The sequence below is a fragment of the Quercus lobata genome, chromosome 2 (assembly GCF_001633185.2).
Source record: "Quercus lobata isolate SW786 chromosome 2, ValleyOak3.0 Primary Assembly, whole genome shotgun sequence".
Classification (NCBI taxonomy): Eukaryota; Viridiplantae; Streptophyta; class Magnoliopsida; order Fagales; family Fagaceae; genus Quercus; species Quercus lobata.
Genome location: NC_044905.1, coordinates 96,348,278 through 96,369,744, shown reverse-complemented (window position 1 = coordinate 96,369,744; position 21,467 = coordinate 96,348,278). Strand labels below are relative to the sequence as shown.

At 34.0% G+C, this 21,467-nt stretch overlaps 1 protein-coding gene and 1 pseudogene across 3 annotated transcripts; one reads left to right on the top strand and one right to left on the bottom strand.

The window, feature by feature from the left end:
- Window positions 1-605: 605 nt before the first annotated feature.
- LOC115977368 (conserved oligomeric Golgi complex subunit 3-like) lies at window positions 606-16,684 on the bottom strand. 3 transcript variants are annotated; one of them, XM_031099194.1, is made up of 24 exons: window positions 16,491-16,684; window positions 16,167-16,376; window positions 16,033-16,077; window positions 15,274-15,348; window positions 15,055-15,150; window positions 14,578-14,655; window positions 13,484-13,569; window positions 13,277-13,343; window positions 13,064-13,126; window positions 12,843-12,944; window positions 12,543-12,647; window positions 11,932-12,024; window positions 11,098-11,186; window positions 10,092-10,311; window positions 9,191-9,277; window positions 8,491-8,607; window positions 8,355-8,387; window positions 8,002-8,088; window positions 7,818-7,880; window positions 6,015-6,131; window positions 5,320-5,412; window positions 1,957-2,082; window positions 1,546-1,646; window positions 606-1,064 (listed from the first exon to the last, which is right to left on the bottom strand). In XM_031099194.1, exons 1-24 carry the CDS (start codon window positions 16,584-16,586, stop codon window positions 932-934), a joined length of 2,382 nt encoding a protein of 793 aa, XP_030955054.1. In that variant the 5' UTR covers window positions 16,587-16,684; the 3' UTR covers window positions 606-931. The 3 variants fall into 3 exon arrangements, with proteins under 3 accessions (XP_030955054.1, XP_030955055.1, XP_030955056.1); XM_031099195.1 differs by having other exon boundaries at window positions 16,208-16,376; window positions 16,491-16,579; XM_031099196.1 differs by lacking the exons at window positions 606-1,064; window positions 1,546-1,646; window positions 1,957-2,082; window positions 5,320-5,412 and adding an exon at window positions 5,581-5,691.
- Window positions 16,685-16,863: 179 nt separating this feature from the next.
- On the top strand, window positions 16,864-21,467 carry LOC115973954 (annotated as a pseudogene).

Here is a 21,467-nt window from a genome sequence, read left to right as displayed (position 1 = left end):
TGATATAATATAATATACAACAAAAATATGTTTTACATGATGTGGTTGTACACTTGTACAAAGTGGACATACACTTTTTTTTCTTTTTTCTTTTTTCTTTTTTTCTTTTTTTAAGGATAGTGCTAAAGCAACTGCAACTTTTATATAAAACCTCAAAATTGATGTAACAATGAATACAATTACTGGGCCTTAAAATACCTAATAAATGAATGTTTGAATTGTTTTTGTGATTGATAAAACATAAATTTATAAACTCTATATAATAAAATTTCTAGCATTCCTAACATCATTCTTGTTCTAATTACTAATTAGAAATTGAACTGCTTATCCTATAGAGCTTATTGATGTGTGTGCACAAGCTGATTGGCTCCAAGACGACGTAATCCTATGCCTGTTTAAAAGAAGATTCCTTTTTCTTTTTTTTTTCCCCTTTTTCTACAAAATTTTATTGCGGTTCCGAAGACAGTCAAATCTTATCATGATGAGATCTTTATATACGGTGACGAGTTGTTCTATTCTAGTTGTCAGGCAAAATATATTAGCTGACCCTTCTGCACACTTCAGTTGTCAAATTGCATACGTTTAATGTTATGTACACAAACTCGAAGCAACAAAATTAATCAAGCATCATCTCCTTATTGACAAAATCATCATTCAAGCATTATCAAAAGCAACATGAATATATGAAAGAATAACTAATGAAGATTTTAAACATAGAATCTCCAACCCCCAACCAAAATATATAAATTGATATGGATTCTATAAAATAAAGCTACACCTCCTGATACATCTATATTTCATAATTCACTATAAATCGACCAGAAACCTCAAGAAACTATAGTGGCAGACCTAAAACTGCTCTTTAGGGTAAAGCTCACCTTATTGATGGAAAGAGTTGGCATTAACTAGTTCAATGGACTTCACGAACACCTTACAGGAGATTATCAAGTTGCGCTTGCAGATCCTGCATGGACACCATATTGATGATGCTTTGAATTTCTTCCGGGGGGTATTCTGCTTTTAACAGGGATTGTACTTGTACATGGGCTTCCACAATGTTTGTCCTGCATTACCCAAAAACAAAAAGAAAAAGCCAAAAAAAGGATAATTAAGAGTGCACTAGACCAGAATAAATTATTTGGTTGAATTATCAGCAATAAGGGTGAAGAGCGTAAGTAACAACTACCAGGCTCAGAGACATTAGTTCGGATGATCCTAATTATTCCATGAATTAATACGTAGTTAAAAAAAGCCACTTATGTTGTGTATTTTACTAGGCCAGTATGTACTAAAAGAATGAAATTGCAAAGACTAGAATTCTAATCATTTGAGAATACTTAAGAGACTCCTAAACCAGGTAGGCTTCAAACAGAGAGACTTCTGTAATTTTTTCCTGAATGCATGAAACTTGAAACAATGGTTTTTGCCAATGAACTCAACATTAGCTTCAAAAAAATCAGCTAAAATAAGACCAAAATTGAACCAGGTTAACCATTCACATTAAAACATGAACATTAAAATTGCAAATTCTGCACCATAACTTACTTTATTGGTTTGAAAAGAATTGTTCGGGTTGATGGATTCTGCAGATAAAGCTTCATCTTTTCTATTACTGTTGGTAACTCTTGCTGAATAGCAGCACTCACCTGTTCCAGAAATACAAACTCAATACATGTGAGCCTTAAAAATTTAAACATAAACAATGAAAATTTGCATACCAAATAATATGATCCTCAAAATTAACATGTTAAATCAATCATTTAATACAAGATCTATCACTTGCATCAGTACATGGTTGAAAAGGTTGAAAAGAATTGATCATTTATCATCTTGCGATGGTTTCCCGTTTAAAAACCAAAAATGAGGAATATTTTAAGGAAGGTTCCTCATATATGTAATTTCTTCAGACCACTTCTAATCAAGCTGTCATAAATCAAAGTAAGGTACATGACATACCTTCTGAACAATTTCTGCCACTTTATCAGGACTAGCAAAAGCTTGATCCTTAAGTGGTTTGGCCAAAACGGACTCTTGCTTTTGATTCTGACTGCCTGAGGATAGAGAAAATTTCACAGCTGTCACCTACAAAAACAAATTGGAAACTATTTAGACTAAAAAGACAAATAATTGCCTCTGAATGAAACTCCATGAAAACTGAAATTTGATATATAAATACAAGAAAATTTAAATGAGAGAAATCAGATACCAAAATTAATGCAGATCAAAACCAAAACAGATGCAACAACAAAATTGAACAAAGAAACAAAAATAACCTAGGACTCAGAACCAAGCTAGATAAAAATAAAAAATAAAAAAACCTAGGAATCAACACCTAGGGTTGGCTAGATTCAGCACTAAGACAATAGAAAAAGTTCCAACTGAAATTCTATTCATCATAAACTTGTCTCCATAGGAAAACAATAGCATTCTTATATAGACTACTAGGACTAAACCAAAATTTTAATTGACTTAAGAAATCCCAATTAGTGAATCACAAGAATATCCTTGATTTTAGGAAATTAAATAAATTACTAACAACTTAGTTAACTAATAAGAACTCAAATTTTGAGCAAAAAATAATAATAAGACCTCAAATAAAATCCAATTGACTTCTAAATTAAATAGAATTTTCTTTGTGCCTTTGCATCATAAGAATTTAGGCATGTGACGCTTGCACCAACTCTTGAATCACCTTTGGCAACACCAAGAATAAAGAAGGCTTGTGTTCTACCATATCATTAAATTTATTTAAAATAATAAAATCAGTGGTGCAGATGTGACAGCCTTATCCCAATCCTCAGAGAGATTTAAATCAAACTTTTCCACGCCATCAAGCTTTTTCACTTCATGCACCATAGAGGGATGATCAGTAGTAGATGCATCAAACTCACTTTTCACAACAATGTGTACCCACCAATTTGTTGCTCTCTAGTTTAACTCTCTCCTCATCAAGAAATGAGAAATTTCTAGTGGCAAGTAACATTTCTGACTCTTCTAGAGGCTGAATTAAGTTTACTACAAATGGTTCAAATATTTCAACTTGTTTAGGCTCTACGGTATTTTCTTTTTTGTCGCATGAACATTGAGACAAAATTTGTTGGTAATTGTTCTTCGCTTTCAACACTAGGTTCCAGTGGTACTTGATGTTTCCTCATCACCACGGTTTCAATACCAGCATTGTCATTGAACGAAGTTTTAAGTTCATTGCTACCTATATCATCCTTGACGCCTCCAATGACTCAAGTCCATTATTAATTATCTCGAACCTTTCAAAGAAGAAGGTTCTATAAAAAAGAAAAGGTCTTGAAAGGCTTTTGCAAGATTTGCTAAGGTTTGTTCCATGGCAAGCTTTGCTAGAGTGGCTTAGGATTAGGTATTGCATGAACACTCATATTGTTTTCTATAAATTGTGTTACTGACTGTTTGCTCCCTTGCCCCGACTATTTCTTTGATCTAAAAAACCATCTGATGTGATTGGAGTAGATATTTCTTTCAATTGAATTAAAATAGATATTTTTCCTTTCATCCCAATCAGTTACGGCAAGCTTGTAAAATCTAAGATGAAGATTCTCTATATCACTCCAGTAATCCATAGCTCTAAAAATGAGTTTCATCTTGGCAAGCCTTACTTTCTTATCATCTGAAAAACCTACTTGTTTAGATAATTGGACCATGTCATATAACCAATTGTTCAAAATCTATGAGTCTTGACAACCATAATAAAGTCGGTGCCTCTAATATTATCATGGTTCAATAGAAGAAAGTTTCAACAAATAATTGTAACAAGAACTTGTGCATGCTGACTTCATCTGTTGATGACCTTGCTCTGTTCTGGGCACGCAGCATCTTTATGGAGCTTTAAAATTTTGTGGACTTATAGTTGATTTGGAACTAATGAAATAAACTAGTCTTCAACATGTGGGCTGATGGGCTTACCATGGCCAATACTTATGTCATGAGCCTAGATGTATGGGCTTAATACTGTCCCAAACAAGGTCCAGAGACTAAAAAACCAACGACTAGCTTCCAAAACATGATGAAAATGGCATCACTTATCAATTTGAAGAGATGGTCAAGATAGTGATTAGGAGCAATCTGACGACATTTGTGGATGTCCTTGCGACAGATCTTGACCAACAAACAGTCGAACTGCTCAGTTTTGTTGGCAATTGGAATGGGCACACCTTGATTTTGGCAATGACAAATCAAGAGTTGTTGGTCAATTGGTTATCAATGACAACACTTGGTCAAGGATGTCATCTCCTTGTTCGACACCAGCCTTGATGAAGCTCTTAGATTGCGATTTCAATTGATTGAGGTTCATGCATCTAATGGGCGGAATCATGGTTGTACATTGTGGTCAACTTGGTGGCAGCTGGAATTATGTCAGTGTTTCGGATTCAATAAATTGGTTTTCTTTTTTCTTATTTTATTTTTTGGTAGCTAGTGGTTGCCAGGTAAGGTGGGTTTTGGTTTTTCAGGTTTGACTGTGATGCAGTTGGAGTTGGAATTGATTACTATAGAGGGTGGTAATTTGTGGTGGTTTTGTTTGAAAATTGAGCCAGAGCATTTGTTCTGATAACAAAACTGATTTAGAACAAGAAGCAAATGCTGATAGAAAAACTGATTAAGAACAAGAAGCTCTGATACCTAAATTTTTTTTTGATAAGTAGCTCTGATACCTAAATTAACGAAGAACAAAACCAAAATGGATGCAACAACGAAATTGAAGAACAGAAAAATAAAAATAACTAAGGAATCAACACCTAAGGTTGCTTGGAGTTAGCAGCAAGCCATTAAAAAAAGTTGGAAAAGTTCCAACTGAAATTTTATTCATCATAAATTTGTGTCCATATGAGTACAATAGCATGCTTATATAGACTATCTGGACTAAAGCCTAATTCTATTTTTTGGAAATCTCAATTATTGAATTACAAAAATACCCTTGAATCTAGGAAATTTAAATGTAATACTAATAACCTAATTAAAAAATAAGGCTTAAAATCAAATCAAATTGACCAATAAAAATACAATGACTTCTAAAATTAAATCAAGCTAAATTAAAATAGAATTTACTCTGCTTCTTGCATCACATTAAGATACAAGATTCAAGAGAAGCAAGGTGCTCTGTTCTCCAAGATTGTACAAATTTTATTTCACATGAGATGAACCTTCTCCTATCTCACTTGTAACTTTGATTTGTTAACTTCCTTCATAATTAGATCCAGGGTCTGGTCTCTCAATTTGCTAAGTGGCTACGTTTTCTTCATTATATTCTTTATTAAGTTAACATCATAATTAATGAGGCAAAAGACAAACCTTGGTAACAAACGAAAGCATAGGATCCACAACTAGCTTAGTGACTGACAAAATAAACTCCTCACAGGTGGCTTTTAGGTTTTTTTCAAGCTCCTGCAAGTGAATGAATGCTACCACATATTACAGCGTTATTCAAAGTAAGGGTAATAGAAATACACAGAAAAAGTTCCAACAAATATCATAGTATCAACAGAACTTGAAAAGAATGGTCAACCAACTACCAAAAGTGAAGTTATTCACCAAAAACATTAGTTGGAGCATCAGAGATCATAATTGGGAGAAGGAATGAAGCAATAAACTTGGCCTATGTAAAATTAAAATTTGGGTTCATTGATATTTTCATAAGTGACTTGGTGATTGCACAGTCAATATCTGCAGCAAATAAGAAATAGTCACCAATAAATACAAGAGCTTTCAGTAACTAAAGCTTTCGTAGAAAGCACAAGCAGTATCACCATCAAATTTCTAATAGCATATTAAAAGCTAAAAGGCATGGCAAAATATATCAATAAAATTTGTTTATACAACTTAATTTCCAGAATGACATCACTAGAACATGAGTTATATATGACCTCACCATTAAGTGCACTTATTCATTTATTAGTTTAATATTTAAATCACCTTTTCCTCAGCTAAACATCTATTCTCTGGACTGAGCTCATTTAAAGATTGTGTTGTAGGGAAAAGTCACAAACCTTCTTGGCATCTATTTGACTTTCCAAAACTCTAGGAGATAAGGTCCTTGCCAATGAAGTTGATCTTGACCAGTCAAATAGCGAGGCTTGACCTCTAAGAATACGTCTTAAATGCTCCTGGCAGTGGAATTAAAGCAAAAAAAAGAATTACATTAAAGTGGAAGATAACAGAGATTTTCTAATTACAAAAAACATGCTCAAATAATAAACCTAGACGGTGTAAGAAATATTAGCAGAACTCTAAAATATATATATATATATATATGCACACATTTCAGAAAATACTCCTACAATGCTTTGAGTGATGATTTGGGAAGCATGGACACAGCAAAATTGCTAACATACTGGTGTTGGACACAACACGTATCCGACACGGACGCAACCGTGTCAAGTATGCACTCAAGAAGAAAAAAAATCTTCTTTTTTTTTTTTTAATTCAGTTATTTTATTTTGATGTTGAATGTTGTTTATTTGAACTCTTTTTATGGGAGTCTAGTTTATTTGAACTCTTTTGTTCGTACTTTAAACAATATTTTATTGTTTTTAAATTGATTTTAGATATATTTCCAAACATTTCATTGTTGCTAGTTGTTACATACTTTTTAAATCCAAAATAAACATAAATGATTTCAAATATAAAATATATATACCTAAAAATAAAAATTAATTAATTAATTTTCATATTCTCGACGTATTGTATCCTAGTTTTTCAAGAAATGCCGTGTCACCATACTATGTATCATGTCATACTACGTATTGTATCTGTATCGATGCTACATAGGTGATAATCATTTAATAGTTTCTATTTTTTTCCTGATGATGCAGGTAAACTACTTGTAAATCATACTGCTAGTAATGAAAAAGTTTATTTCTACATAGTGTAATAATCCAGTGTCACGTTCTAAATTTTCTGGTAATAAACCACAATCCAACACATTTGCTGGCAAAAACATCCAATTGAAGACTGAAGAACAAACTATACAGCCAACAACTCAACCATCATTTTCATTTTTAATCCATAAAAATATATTTGAAAACCATCAGAATAGAATGAAGCACCGCACTACAGCCCCTGAGTTAAGTTTGAAATACTATAAACTTGTAGAAAATAAACAAAACAAAGTCCACACCAGATTTAAATTTCAGCTCCTATAGAACCAAAAGCCTTGAATTTACTCTACCTCAACAAATAACTCCAATACATACAATGGACAAGAATCAAAGATCTAAAAGTTAAGTTATAATCTAGGAAGCACGGACATGGGTAGGGGAACGACAAGACAATTTTTGAAAAGTTAGGACATGAAACGGTGGGGATACGCATATTAATTAGTTATTAAATATTTTTAAATATTGTTAGGCATTTTTTTTTTCATATAATATTAAACATATATCAATTTAAGAGTAATAACGGATAATAAAGTGAATTCATGACTAATAAATTATGCTTAGAAATTAGAATACAAACCAAGAATAAGATCCAAAAGAGTAAATAAAAGAACTAAATAAGTGTTCAGGATTAAAACTAAAAATAAATAAAAGATTAGTGTCCCAGCCGTGTTCCACAATTTTTTTTTTTTTAAGGACACAGTTGGGACACAAGTGTAGAAGTGTCTCAAGTATGGCACCCCAAATGAAGTGTACCTACTTTCCTAAGATATAATGCACAAAGCATTTATTTATTCAAAAATAAAAAATGGAAAAACAGGAAAAAGAAAAAACCATACACAGCTAGAGAAGTGCTAGAACATGTGACACTAATGCACTTGACAAAAGGATAGCTTTAGCCTCAGATATACTTACCAGCAAATGTGAGAAATCAAGCTCCTTGTGAGTAACCGAGAATTCAATATCAAAAGGTGCAATCTGGAAGACCAGAATTTATTAGTAAACAACAACATGATTAGTTACGGCCAGCGAAATTTATTAGTAATCACTTCAATAATAGAATAACCACCAGGAAAAATAGAGAGAGAGGAGAGATCACCTGCTCCCTTAAAATAAGGAGATGTTTTATGAGGAAGAGCTGCCCGTCCATTGGTGATGATCTCTTCACAATGAGTTTGCTTGCTTTCTGTAACAGAACACCAATTTTTTTTTATAAAAAAAAGGCATAGCACACTGCTACACATAAAATATGGTTGTTTGTTGACATGCTTATATAGGAATCATAAAAAGCAGTTCAACATATGGAGGCCATAATCAAATCCCCTCTTCTCCATAGAAACAACCAAATTTTCCACTGATATCATAAGATTGTATGTGACATAGTACTAATGCACAATGACTTCTCAGTGTTGCATTCCACCGTATAGAGTGTTCTTTCTCTAGCATACTTACTTGGATAGACATGGAGCAAACTTCTACTGCTTCCTGATAAAGGTATCAAACAACCCAATTTTCAACAAAATAATCATGAAAGCCAATTTAAAAGATGAGAAGTATAGAAAAATTGATAATCCAAAAATTTAAATACCTGCGCCAAACCAGTGAAAACTGCTTGTTCTAAGCAACGATACAACTTTGAAAGACATGATAGGGTTTTCTCCAGCGGTGGATACCATGTTTTGAATACATCTGGGTTTTCCTCAGCCTACAATTTGATAAACAAGCAGGTGTATATATGTAAGAACATTATTCAAGATAAATTTATACTTTATATCAGGGAGTCAAAAAGTGAATAAATGGTACATGCTATCAACCACCACAAGAGTAGAAGTAATACATGTTTCCCCTCAGACAACAACAACAAAAAAGCCTTAGTCCAAACCTTTTGGGGTCAGCTACAAATCCTTGACAGATTAGTTAGGGTCAGCCACATGTATTATTTTCCTCCATTCTATTCTATCTGAAGTCATACTCTCTATTACTTCCCTAATTGACACATCTCTTTTATTACTTCCCTAATTGACATCTTTCCACTTAGACCACCACAAAAAAGAGAGAAGATGCAACTACTGTAACAACTATGTGTCTAATACTCCTACAAGCTGGACAATTTAACATAACTATAGTTATCTCATAGTGTAATATGCAGGACAGCAGAATATGCATGAACACATCCTTATGAAGCAACTTAATTATTAGACAAATTTTATTTAAGCTCTAAAAATATATATATATATATATATATATATATGAATAAAAAAAAAAAGACGCAGGGTATGGTACATTACAGAAATAGATTCTGAGTTATTCTCCATAGATTGTTCCAGCTTTGCAGGGTAATCCAAGTCTTCATCAGAAGGCAAATAATTCGCTATCTACATAAGAAGCAAGCATAAAATTCCAAACAAAATCAATCTACTTGAACAAAATGGTAGCTTCCCTAGAAAATTAAGAAATAGCAAAGAGAGGAAAAGAAATCTATGAAATTGATCTTAGTATAGTTATCTCAAAGAAAGGCTGTTAAATGTGAAGGTTCTTTCTACAATTGGGAGTCAAGTCACAAACATCAAGTGACACAGAAGCAGGCAACTCCAGAAGGGTTATACTGCTATTCCAATCCTTCCACAAGTACATTTACTGTTCCCCAAGCATATAATTCCTCAAATTTATTTTTACATAGTTGCATAGCATTCAGATGCTACTTGTAATAAATCACTCAATCCAGAGAAAGTAATTTCTCAGGAAAGAAAAGAAAACAGAGGAAAGTCTATTTTCCTAAAATATATCCAAAAAATCAACAGTGATCAATTAACCATATTAATCACTGTGTAAATGATCATATAGGAAAGAATCCAAATTTCCTAATCCATTTATATGCCCGCCATCACTGAAAATCTTCAACACCTCAAAAATGGCATCGAAGGTTCTTGGTAATCTCATTAAAAAAGCAATACCCAATGCACAAAACTCCTACTTTTGTAGGGCCCGACTAACAAGTGACATTTAACGTAGAACATCATTAAAAAAGAGAATCAATTCTGTCTCTGCTAACAAGTGAAAATTTTTTGTGTTTAGAAATCAGGTGAACAAGCTTTCAAAGCCCAGTCAACAACGTATATCTTATAAAAAACTTTGCAAATACATAATTTAAAGAATCAATAGGAACAACTTTTCAAGAATAAAGATTACCTCATCACGAATATGTGTTCGTGCACGAAAAGTCAACCTCTCATGAACATCAGCTAGAATTCTTTGTAATGTAGGACGTAGCCCAGCTAATGATTCACCCCGTCTATTTACCTGTTCTCCCAAGACTTCAACTTTGAGGATATCAACAAGTTCACGCAGAAAATCAATATTTGTTTCATGAATAAGTTTTGGCCGTAGTGTATCATACAAATATGTAGACCTGCAGGATAAGTTATTGTTGTCATAAGAAATAGATATAAAATAATGATGAGTAAACAAACCAAACCGTCAATAATTTCAACATCAAAAAAGGAGCTCACAGAAATGATTAACAGAAACTCTAAGGGAAAAACAAAGAGAAATCTTATGTGCCAATCAACTTTCAAAACCTTATCTACCCTAATACCTCAATTTCTATGGGGGAAAATATTAGAAAGAAAGAACTTACAAATAAAAAGAAGTGATCACCTTGAACATGAAAAGACAACTCAAATTCCAAAATTAACAACTTGTTAGATGATTTCCCTTAAACACATCTAAGCAAGTTTCTTTGGCCAGAGAGGGGGGGGGGGGGTGGCAGGGTAATCGTTTTCCTAGTTTCCATGAAAACCCAAATTAAAAATATCTAAGATACTTGATGGAATATCCCTTGTGATGTACTGAACTCCAAGGGCTGAAAATTTTACCGATTAAAATAAACTACATTAAATTATACAAACATTTAGAGTGAATACATCTTTCAATAGTGGTTTCTGTCATATCAGAGTTTTTCCATCTTCGACATAAGAAAGGTTAAGGAAATTTTTATGTTTATGTGGAACTGCGGGAAACAACTATCCATCATTGCAAAACAATTTAGCATAGGTGAAAACACTAAACCTAAGCCACTACATGTTAACCTCAAAATAATTAATAAGAAAATGATAGGAAAGTAAAAGAAAATAGAAAAATAAAAAGTAGAAGAAGAAGTAAGAAAGAAAAATGACTCTACAAGCTGAAAACTCACAATGGATCTATCAATGGAGCCAAACTTGAGACATCCTCCGAAGAAGATGGGAAAAAATGATCAAAGAGTTGGTGCTCAAGCTGACAGACCTGCAATTTTATATCAATATCAATCAAACTGTCACCAGGAAAAAAAAAAATCTGCCAGAACATTTATAATGATTGAACTCAAACAGAAAATATCCAATTGTAGTGCAGAGCTCCAAACTAATTGTTTCTCAATAAAAAACTTGCTGCACACCCTTTGATGGAAGCTCACATGTTAGGAATTCTAGTGAGAAAACATGAGGATATGAGATTCATCCAACCTAATTGAAGGTAGTACCTCTTGCCACTATATAATTATGCATGAATCTGAGTTTCGACTCTTTCTAGATACATACATACATACAAGAATGTCATATGAAAACCGTCATTCAATATAGCATGGCCCAAAGTCACCAGAACCATATACCACTTAGGTTTAGCATTACTGGAGTTCACTAAAGAAGCATTGAATAACAATATAATGGGAATATCAAATTCATCACTAAAAATCCAGTCGTGGAAGAATCTTTCTAAGGATTCACCCATCTAAAATATGCAAAGGCTTCCAACTAATATTTAAATACAACCACTTCACCTAAAGGCCTGATAGAAACCAGGAAAATGAATACTATTGGCCATAAAACAACATCTGAAAATGCAATTCTTCACATTTTCTTTAATTAACAAGGACGCACAGGACAGACAACAACCCCCATTTCTTTTATTGGTAAGTTACACATGCATCCAGTGGATTTTGAACCCCACAACCTCCCCTCTATTTTCACCAGTTTATCAAAATCAAGCCTACCTGCATTAGATACGCGCATCCAGATCTAGTTAGTGATGGCAAGGACTCTTTCTTTGCAAATTCAGATATCCGTTGATGCACTATGCCTCTTACCTGGATCGCATAAGAGAAATGAAACATATGATTAAAACCAACTAACCAACTAAAACAAATGACTGGAAGAAACCAAGAAATAACCCATCACGTGCGAAATTATAGAACCCCCTTTAAAATCAAACAATTCAAATTAGAAAATAATTACATTCTAAACCCTAAAGTTTAGAAGGTGTAACAAATTAAGCCCTATGATTTCAGAAGTAACAAATTAAACTACAAGGTTTTAAATAGTAACAAAGTAAATCCTATAATTTCATAAGTAACAAATAAAACCTAAACGGTTCTCCAGTGCACAAATCAAAGATTTAAGTGGAACAACTTGTGTTTGGGGTTTAAAATAGGTTGAGGGTTTAATATGTTACTTTTAAAACTATAGGTTTTAAATTTATATTTTTTCAGTGTTTAATTTATTATTTTTGAAACTGCACGGTTTAAATTGTCACACCCTAAATTATAGGGTTTAAAATGTAGCTTTTCCTAAAATCCATTTTCAAAACAATTAATCATCAACTCACCAAGGAAAGACGCTGTTCACAATATAATTTGTGGCATTCTGCAAGAAGTTGAACATATTCTTTCCTTGATAATCTGCTCTCAATTTCCTCCAGCACTGGCTTAAGCTGCAAAATATAACCATCTTTAGTTGCTTCTACACAAGAAAAAATAAATTTACAGCACACTTCCCATTCTCACGTCAGAGAGATCCAAATAAGAGTTTTAAAGGATTTATATATTTTTTTATGCCCTGACTCTAGTCACTGCCATAGTGGTAATCATATAACATCTTTATTTTAAACCAAACACAAAATGGCTACCTCATTCGCTGCTGCTTTGAAACGAACATGTATAACAGATGCCTCTACACCTTCAGAAACAGCTGCTTTGCTGCTCCCACTAGATCGGATTGCTGCCTGGACCTGACAGAACGAACAAGTACATCACTGAGGTCTGAGCCCTCTGCTGTCTACCCATGTGCCTATCTATCTACATATGCGTGTGTGTGTGACAACTATTCAAATGAATACGCTCAATTCACCTGAGAAGAAGCACTTTTGAGCACAGAAAGTACATGAGAACGGATCATGCCCAGAGCTCGCGACTGTCAACAAGTAGATTTCTAGATTATTTCAAGTCAAAACTCAAAACAAACCATACTCGCAGAAGCTAACTCAATAGTAGAGGATAAAATTACTAATTTTCACCCAGTCATTCACCGAATGAAAGGTTAACATCAGAGTCACTTGTGTACCTGAAGCTGTCGGAACTTGAGCAAGTAAACACTAGATTCTGCATACTGCGGATTGCTTTCAACATACCTAAGATTCAATTATGATAAGTTCTCACTTCATTACAACTTACAAATGCTAATAGCCAACAAACTTTCATGGATTTAACTGAGTAATCCCAGATGCACAGAATTATAAGAAATCACCGACTTGAGAAATTATCCACTTACGAAATGCAATCGTCAAGCCGTTTGAGCAGTGGGAGAAAATTCTCATTTCCAACACTCATATTTGGAGAATAAAAATTGGAAGCAATCTGCACATAGTTGTAAAATTAAATTAGCCATTACTTGCAGAACATTATTCCAATCTTGTTTGGAGACAACTCAAGGGTCCAACAGAAACAGAAGCGCTTTGCATTTAAAATTGCAGAATTTGGATAAGCTAGAGTGCTTTTGTAAGGAGTTTAACAAACAAGAATGATCTTATGAGTAGAAATTTACTTTTCTAGTTTCTACTTTTTTTTTTTTTTTTTTTGGATAGGTAAGAAGTATTATTTAAAAAGGAACACTTTATGCACCAAAAAAATAAATAAATAAATAAACAAAGCAGCTAAAAGACACAAAAGAAGCAAAAAATAATGATCAATTTTATTAAAATAATGTTCCATCATTTTCCATTACTTCAGAAATATTCTCAATTGTCGGACCTGTTCAATATTATCTTAAATGATCAATTTTACAGTAACACCAACACAAAGTCACAATGAAATCTGCAACCCAGTCACTCAAACAGCATCGTGAATGTTATAAACAGTTCCTCATGTGGGAAAAAACTTGAAAAATAAATGGTAACTTCTAAAGTTCATGTCTTATGCAATTGATCTTGGATCACAAAATGTGAAAATAAAATAAAAAATGAGGTGCATACTATATACAACTAGGCTATGATTGGAAAAGTTAGGGCAAACAAATAGACATATGCGCAGAATCTAATTTTTAAAGTAAGTGAGTGTTTGGATAGAATTATGTTGCGTCTGCATTTGCGTTTTGCTTTTTTTTTTTTTCTTTTTTTCCACACGTTTCCAGCTTTTAGAGACAAAATTTGCTGTTTATGCACTGTAGCAGCACTGTTCACGCAATGTTGATGGGACCCACAGCCACTTTATTCAGAAAAAAATATTAAAAATGGGTCATACGGTACTATTCACACATTTAAAAATTATTTTGCTACAATGTTTTCAGTTTTCAGTTTTAACAAAAATAAGTTATATTCAAACAGACCCTAAACTGAAACTCTTGGTAAGATAGCATTCAAACCTTACATTCTCCAATTCATCAAAGTAGTTGAGCTTACTACGAAGTGCATCAGCAAACTCAATCAGCCTTTGCTTCTCTACCACCTGAAATGAGAACAGCAGAGTGAGAGGAAAAATCAACTTTTTCAAACAAACATTACTACCTTAGGTAGTTTGTGAGACATGGTCATCAATTTCAAAACAAGAATTACCATAACACCAACATAAGACAATAGAGCTATGCCACAGATATAAGGTTAGACCTAAAACAACTTGCTCATGCTATATTGTTGAAGCTCCAACGAAAAAACCATAAATGAATTTCCTTCGCACCTAATGACTCTAAGAACAAGCCAAATATCTACAAATAACCCTGATGGCCACTCTCCTTCAAGTCAAAATGAAGCCACATTTTAAGTTTTCAGGACTTCGATATGCCAAATATTGTGGAGTCTAGGCAAGTAAAACATCACAAGAAAGATCGGAAAGCAAGAAAAAACACACCAGCCGGTCACACGCATCATGAAGAGTTTTAGTCTTTGTAGCAACTGCCTGATGCTGCAGCTGTAGTTCATTAAAATAGTCCAGGGTGTCATCCACCTGCACATAAAAATAGTTCGGACGTCTTAAAAATCCAAATAGTACACCACCATATAAGTCATAGTAAAGGTACTGTAACAGAATCAATCCTCAACGGAATATATTTAACACGATCAAACATACCTGACGAAGTATACCGTCACAGGTCTGTATGCGCTCTGTTAACGTGCTCACATAGTGTTGATATTTCTCCTCTGTCTAAGGAAACAGAAGAATGAGGTGCCAACTAGCATTTATTGATAAATTCCCAATTGTTCCACAATCTTAAACTATTAAAAAATGATAAATTTTCCAAGTGCCTTGTAGCTCAATGGCATTGCACCTTGGTTCAATCCCCCCTTCCCCCTTGTTTTAACTATCAAACTATCAACAAAAATAAGGGTAAATTTAATCATTTAATCATATTAAATAACACTCCACCTCACAAGTTGGAGTGGAGACATGGTTCGAACCCAAAACGATCTAATCATAAATTATCCATTGTCCAGAAACAAAAAAATAAATAAATAAATAAATAAAATTTTATTAGGAATGGATGAATATAATAATTCAACATTAATTCTAACAATTCAAGTATACCATGTAACAAAAAATATGTTACAATGAGAAATCACTATTGAATTATGAATAAATATGCCAAGAGCCTTGTGGCTCTGTGGCATTGATTGTAGGTTGAATCCCCCATGTCCCCATTATTGTAACCATTGAATTATCAACAAAAAAAAAAGGATAAATTTCAATCATTTAACCAAAATAACAACACTCAGCCTCAAGACAATGTTCGAACTTAGGACAAACTTAGAAAGATTTGCTCTGCTACAGTGATAAAATTATAAATTTAGTCTTTAACAATTCAAACATACATCACTAACAAGCACTAACCTCTGATTTCATGGCGGATTCAAGATCTGTAAACCACTTGTAAAACTGCAACAGAAAATGAATTCAGGCAAATGAAGAAAACCAAAAAAAAAAACTTATAATAGCAAAAAAGGATTTTTTTTCTTTCATTCAACTTGGTTTGTATTGAGCAAGAGTGGTAGAGTAGTAGAAGAACCACAATCTTGGAAAGAGTTGCTGTTATCATTAGCCGAAGCGGAAGCTGCAACCGCGGAGACGGCGTTATCCTGGTGGTCTTGAGATAGATTGGGCGGAAAAGGCCGCTCGGCGAACACATGAGATAGCGCTGCGATCGCCGCTTGTTGCTGCTCCGTTAGAACAGTACTCTGAAGTACCAACCACCATTAGATCCAATTAGATTATAGCAAAAACAAGAAGAATTCAGATTTCGAAAACACACGTAGTGTGGTAGATTAAGAACACAGGAAAAAAAGGAGTACCTGATCCCAAGCTTGGGCGAAATAGTAGCTTTTGGAAGCCGCTTCCGATTTCGGCAACGAAGCCGTGGGAGCGCTTGGTTTCGTCGTGCTTGCCATTGCAATTCACAACTTCACAACTTCTCAATCCTGACATTTCAAATCTGGACAGGTTTTTCTCTCTCTCTCTATCTCACTCAGTAGAGCGGTTTTGAGTTACACTCACAAATCTCAAGGGGTTTATTGTTACATCCAAATGCCACAAGGGGTTATGTGTTACGCTCAAAATCTAAAGAGGATTATGTATTTTACAAGAAAACTACATTAATTTTGTTTATATTTCCCAACATTTTATTCTCTTTCTAATTCGATTCAATTCAAAACTTGAATATTCTTTATGCATGTGTATAGCAATAATAATTGAATGATACCCACAGGAGAAAACGTGGTAAATAATAACACTCCACCTCACAAGTCCCCAGTTGGAAGAGTGGCAGAGAGATACATGTCCATGGCGCTCTCAGACTTCTATGCCGTGAATCATAACTATAGCACAAGACTGTCTCTCCTCACAAAGGATTCTGGCAATGATATCATTGCTGCAGCATCTGCAGGTGCGTATCTAAATGTTCTACACATGTAACTAAGGACATGCTCACATGCTCAAGCTTGTTTTAGGTCTAAGCAACTTAATTAAGACTTGTATAAGGCTCCCACTAGAAGAGAAAAAAAGTATAAAAATAAAGATATTAGTTTTTCGCCAAATAAAAAAAAAAAAGGACTTAATTACACTTTTCACCTTTAAAAGTTTGTTGTTTTTATTTTGGTTCTTTAAGTTTGAGAATTTTCATTGTGGTCTACCAAGTTTGATTATATTTTCAAAATGAACATTCATGTTAGAATTATGATTATATTCACTATTTTCCATGATAGCTTGAACTTTTGGAACGATTGATAATTTATTATGGTATTAGAATGAGTTCCTAAGTTCTATTATTGTCTTTACTCTCTAATTTTAAATGCTAAAAACCTCACGTGCTGGACTACACTTTTTAAGGGGGAGTCTGAGCTCACATGTGAGGCGAAGTGTGATAATTATTATCAAATTCATCTTTTCATGACCAACTTTGTAACTTATCTGACCATTAATGCTAGTAAAACAAAATAATTTCTTAATCAGATTAGTCATGGACATGGATGAAGTGACCATTTAGAATGCGGAATCAAATTTGATGGACCAAAACAAAAATAACCCCAAATTTTGAGATTAAAAGTATAATTACTTTTTTTAAAAAAATGAAGAAAAAAAAAGTAATAAGTTTTGCATAATAGATGTTTAATAATTAATATTAGGATCCTGTCAAGGGAAACATACTTTGCACTAGGAACTTCATAATTGCTGCAGATCCTAGCCTATTTTTCTGCAGTATTTTCAGCAAATAAGCCACCAACAAAGCACATTCAGGGATTCAGGGGAATTTTGCTCCTCTATGTACTAACAAACTTCTAAACATGCAATCTGGTTCGTTTTAAGTTTAGAATTGACCCCAGCCTTTTGAATGTGCATCCTCACCTTTTTACAAACAATTCTTGGCATGTTGATGCTCCAACATGTTAACATTGAAAAGATTGAATTTTGCACAATGGATTGTTTGTAAAACCGTACAAAGATTACCTTTATATAGGCGCATAGAAATACAAAAGTACATAATTACAGTAGTATGAAGCACAAAGTATAAACTACATAGATAGTATAATGGACTCTTGGATCTAATTGGGCTTATATTCTAACAAACATTTTCCATCATCTTTTGAAAATCTTTCAAATAATTGTATGTTGTTGCTATAATTGTTTTTGTTGTCCTCGTTATTGAAAATTGCCAGTAAATTTTCCATTTTCTAAATCATTCATTTCATTGTTGAAATGTTATTCAGCATTGGATTTAATAAAGAATGAAGAAGTTCAGGCTATTATACCTCAAAGGCCAGCACAAGCAAGGTTTGTGATAGAACTTTGCCCCATATCTCAGGTTCCCATAATTTCTTTTTCAGCCACAAGTCCCTTTCTTTCTCCATCCCAAAACCCATTTTTCATACGAACAACTCAAGATGAGTCTGCACAGGTTAAAGTCATAGTAGGCATTGTTAAGGCCTTTGGTTGGCGGGAAATTGCCCCTATCTATGAAGACACAGAGTATGGCAATGGTTTAATTCCCTATTTAATGGATGCGTTACAAGAGATTGACACTCGGGTACCTTACAGGAGTGTCATTCCCCCATCTTCTAATAATACTGAAATCAGTGAAGAGCTTAACAAGTTAAAGGCAAATCATACAAGAATATTTCTTGTGCACATGACTGCTTCACTTGGCTCCAAGCTCTTTGTACTTGCAAAGAAGGCAGAAATGATGAGCGAAGGATATGCATGGATCATCACACAAGGATTATCTTTTCTGCTAGATCCTATGGGCTCAAAGGTCATGGACTCACTGCAAGGTGTATTGGGAATAAGGCCATACTTACTCCCTTCAAAAAAACTAAGATTTTGAAAGAAAATGGAAGAGAAATTTAACCTCAATCAAAACAAGGAGCAAGACTGCTACTAGCTTAAACCTCTTTTGGATTATGGGCATATGATACAGTTTGGGCATTGGCTATGGCAGTGGAAAAGGCTGGCATAGTGCATTCTAGCTTCTTGAAGCAAAATGCTAGCAACAGTAATGTTGATCTTGCAGCTCTAGACATTTTGGAAATAGGTAGAAAGCTTCACAATACAATTCTTACTACTAAATTTCAAGGCCTAAGCGTGAATTTTCACTTGGTTAAGGGGCAGTTGGAGCCTTCAGCCTTTGAACTATTCAATGTAATAGGAAGAACCGAGAGGATTATTGGATCTTGGACAGGAAACAGAGGATTTTCACTAGATTTGAATGACACTAGTGAAGAGGCATACTCAACTTCCAAGGACAAACTTAAACAACCGATTTGGCCAGGATGCACAACAGACCAACCAGCAAAGTTAAGGATTGGGGTTCCAATAAGAAATGGTTTTGAAGAATTCCTGAAGGTGGAATGGCATTCTTCTACCGATGATAAGCCTAGCATATCAGGGTTCGTCATTGATGTGTTCCATGCTGTACAAGATGCATTACCCTTTCCCCTTTCTCATGAGTTTATTCCCTACGTGAATAAACATAGGCAGAGTAATGGCTATGATGAACTTCTTTACCAAATTAAAACTCAGGTGGGTTGTATTTTTGTCTTCATCTTTTTTTCCTTTTTTTTATAATTTTTTTCTTCTTGCTAATGACTTCAGGTGGCTGTTTATTAGTTACTTAATCTAACTTTTTAAATAGTCAATAAATTGGAATAAAATTACAATGTCTCACTCTTGTTGTTCCACTTTTCGCTCAATCAATTGTAGAATATCTTCAAGTATCTTTCTTCTTCATTTTTTCTTTTTTTCTTTTAACTTTGGTAAATTAAATAAATAAATAAAAGATCATGTGCCAAACTACAATTGGTGGGGCATAAAATGCAACAGAATGAGACCAAGTGTTTTTATTCCATAAAATTGATAATTATCTCTCTTTCTCTCTAAATGCAGAGGTACGATGCAGTTGTTGGAGACACAACAATTGTAGCTAATCGCTATTTGTATGTTGATTTCACTTTGCCTTATTTGGAATCAGGCGTATTGATGGTGGTTTTGGTGAAAGATGATGACAACAAAAACTTGTGGATTTTCTTAAGGCCACTAAGCTTGAATCTATGGTTAACAACTAGTGTAGCATTTATCTTTACAGGTTTGGTAATATGGGTTCTTGAACACCGTGTAAACACTGAGTTTAGAGGCCCTCCAAAGCAACAACTTGGCCTAATTTTATGGTTCTCTTTCTCAACACTTGCCTTTGCTCACAGTAAATTTTCTACAACCCTATATAAAGATTGTCTCTCTCTCTCTCTCTCTCTGTGGTTTGTTCTAGTTCAAAAGAAGCATATTATTTATGCATGCATATATTAATAGTAGTTTAATGGTACCAGGGGAGAGAGTGGTAAATAATTTGTCAAGATTTGTGCTCATCATATGGATTTTTTTGGTACTCATCCTGACTCAAAGCTATACGGCAAGCTTAACCTCAATGTTAACAGTACAGAGATTGCAACCTACATTTGTTGACGTAAAAGAGATTAAAAGGAAAGGTTATTTGGTTGGATATCAAAAGGGTTCATTCATTAAGGGGCTTCTAATGAAACAGTTAGATTTTGATGAGTCCAAGTTTAAGCCATTTGAGACACCTGAGGAGTATCATGAAGCACTGTCAAAAGGAATCCTCAATGGTGGAGTTGCAGCTGTTTTTGGTGAAATCCCTTATATCAAGCTCTTCCTTGCAAAGTATTGCTCTAGGTATACTATGGTTGGACCGACCTACAAAACCGATGGATTTGGCTTTGTGAGTCTCTTTCTCCTCCCCAAAAAACCCCCTTACTTTCAAGAATGCCATAAGACCAACAAGAAACTTTTTTAGTAATGACCTTTATTGATCAAAGTGTATTGTTCAAGCCTTTTTTTTTTTTTTTAAATTCAAATTGGAATAATTCTGTTACATTTTACTTCAGGCCTTCCAACAAGGATCTCCTTTAGTCCCTTATATTTCAAGGGCAATCTTGAATGTCACTCAAGACCAAGAGAAAATTGCACCAATTGAGCGAAAGTACTTTTCAAGTCAAACAAACTGTGAAGATCAAAGCACAACAATCTCTTCACATAGTCCCAGTCTTGGAGTGGACAGCTTTGGGGGCCTCTTCCTCATCGCAGGAATCACTTCCATGGTCTCACTCTTGGTTTATGTGATTAAATTCTTTTTCTCACATTGGCCTGCTTTGAGTGACAAAAATATTACAACCTCTTTCTGGTCCAAATTAGTTGAAATTGCAAAACTTTTTGACCAAAAAGATCTCTCTTCACATCACTTTAAGAGAGAAGAATCAAGGGCATGA

Bases quoted from the DNA above. Each gene is read 5' to 3' on its own strand.
- LOC115977368 (XM_031099194.1), bottom strand. From the start codon at position 16,586: ATGGCAAGCACGACGAAACCAAGCGCTCCCACGGCTTCGTTGCCGAAA. The intron at 15,349-16,032 runs GTTAGTGCTTGT...CTGTTTCCTTAG, and splicing joins AATCCGCCATGAAATCAGAG to ACAGAGGAGAAATATCAACA. The intron at 1,065-1,545 runs GTAAGTTATGGT...TGGGTAATGCAG, and splicing joins ATTCTTTTCAAACCAATAAA to GACAAACATTGTGGAAGCCC.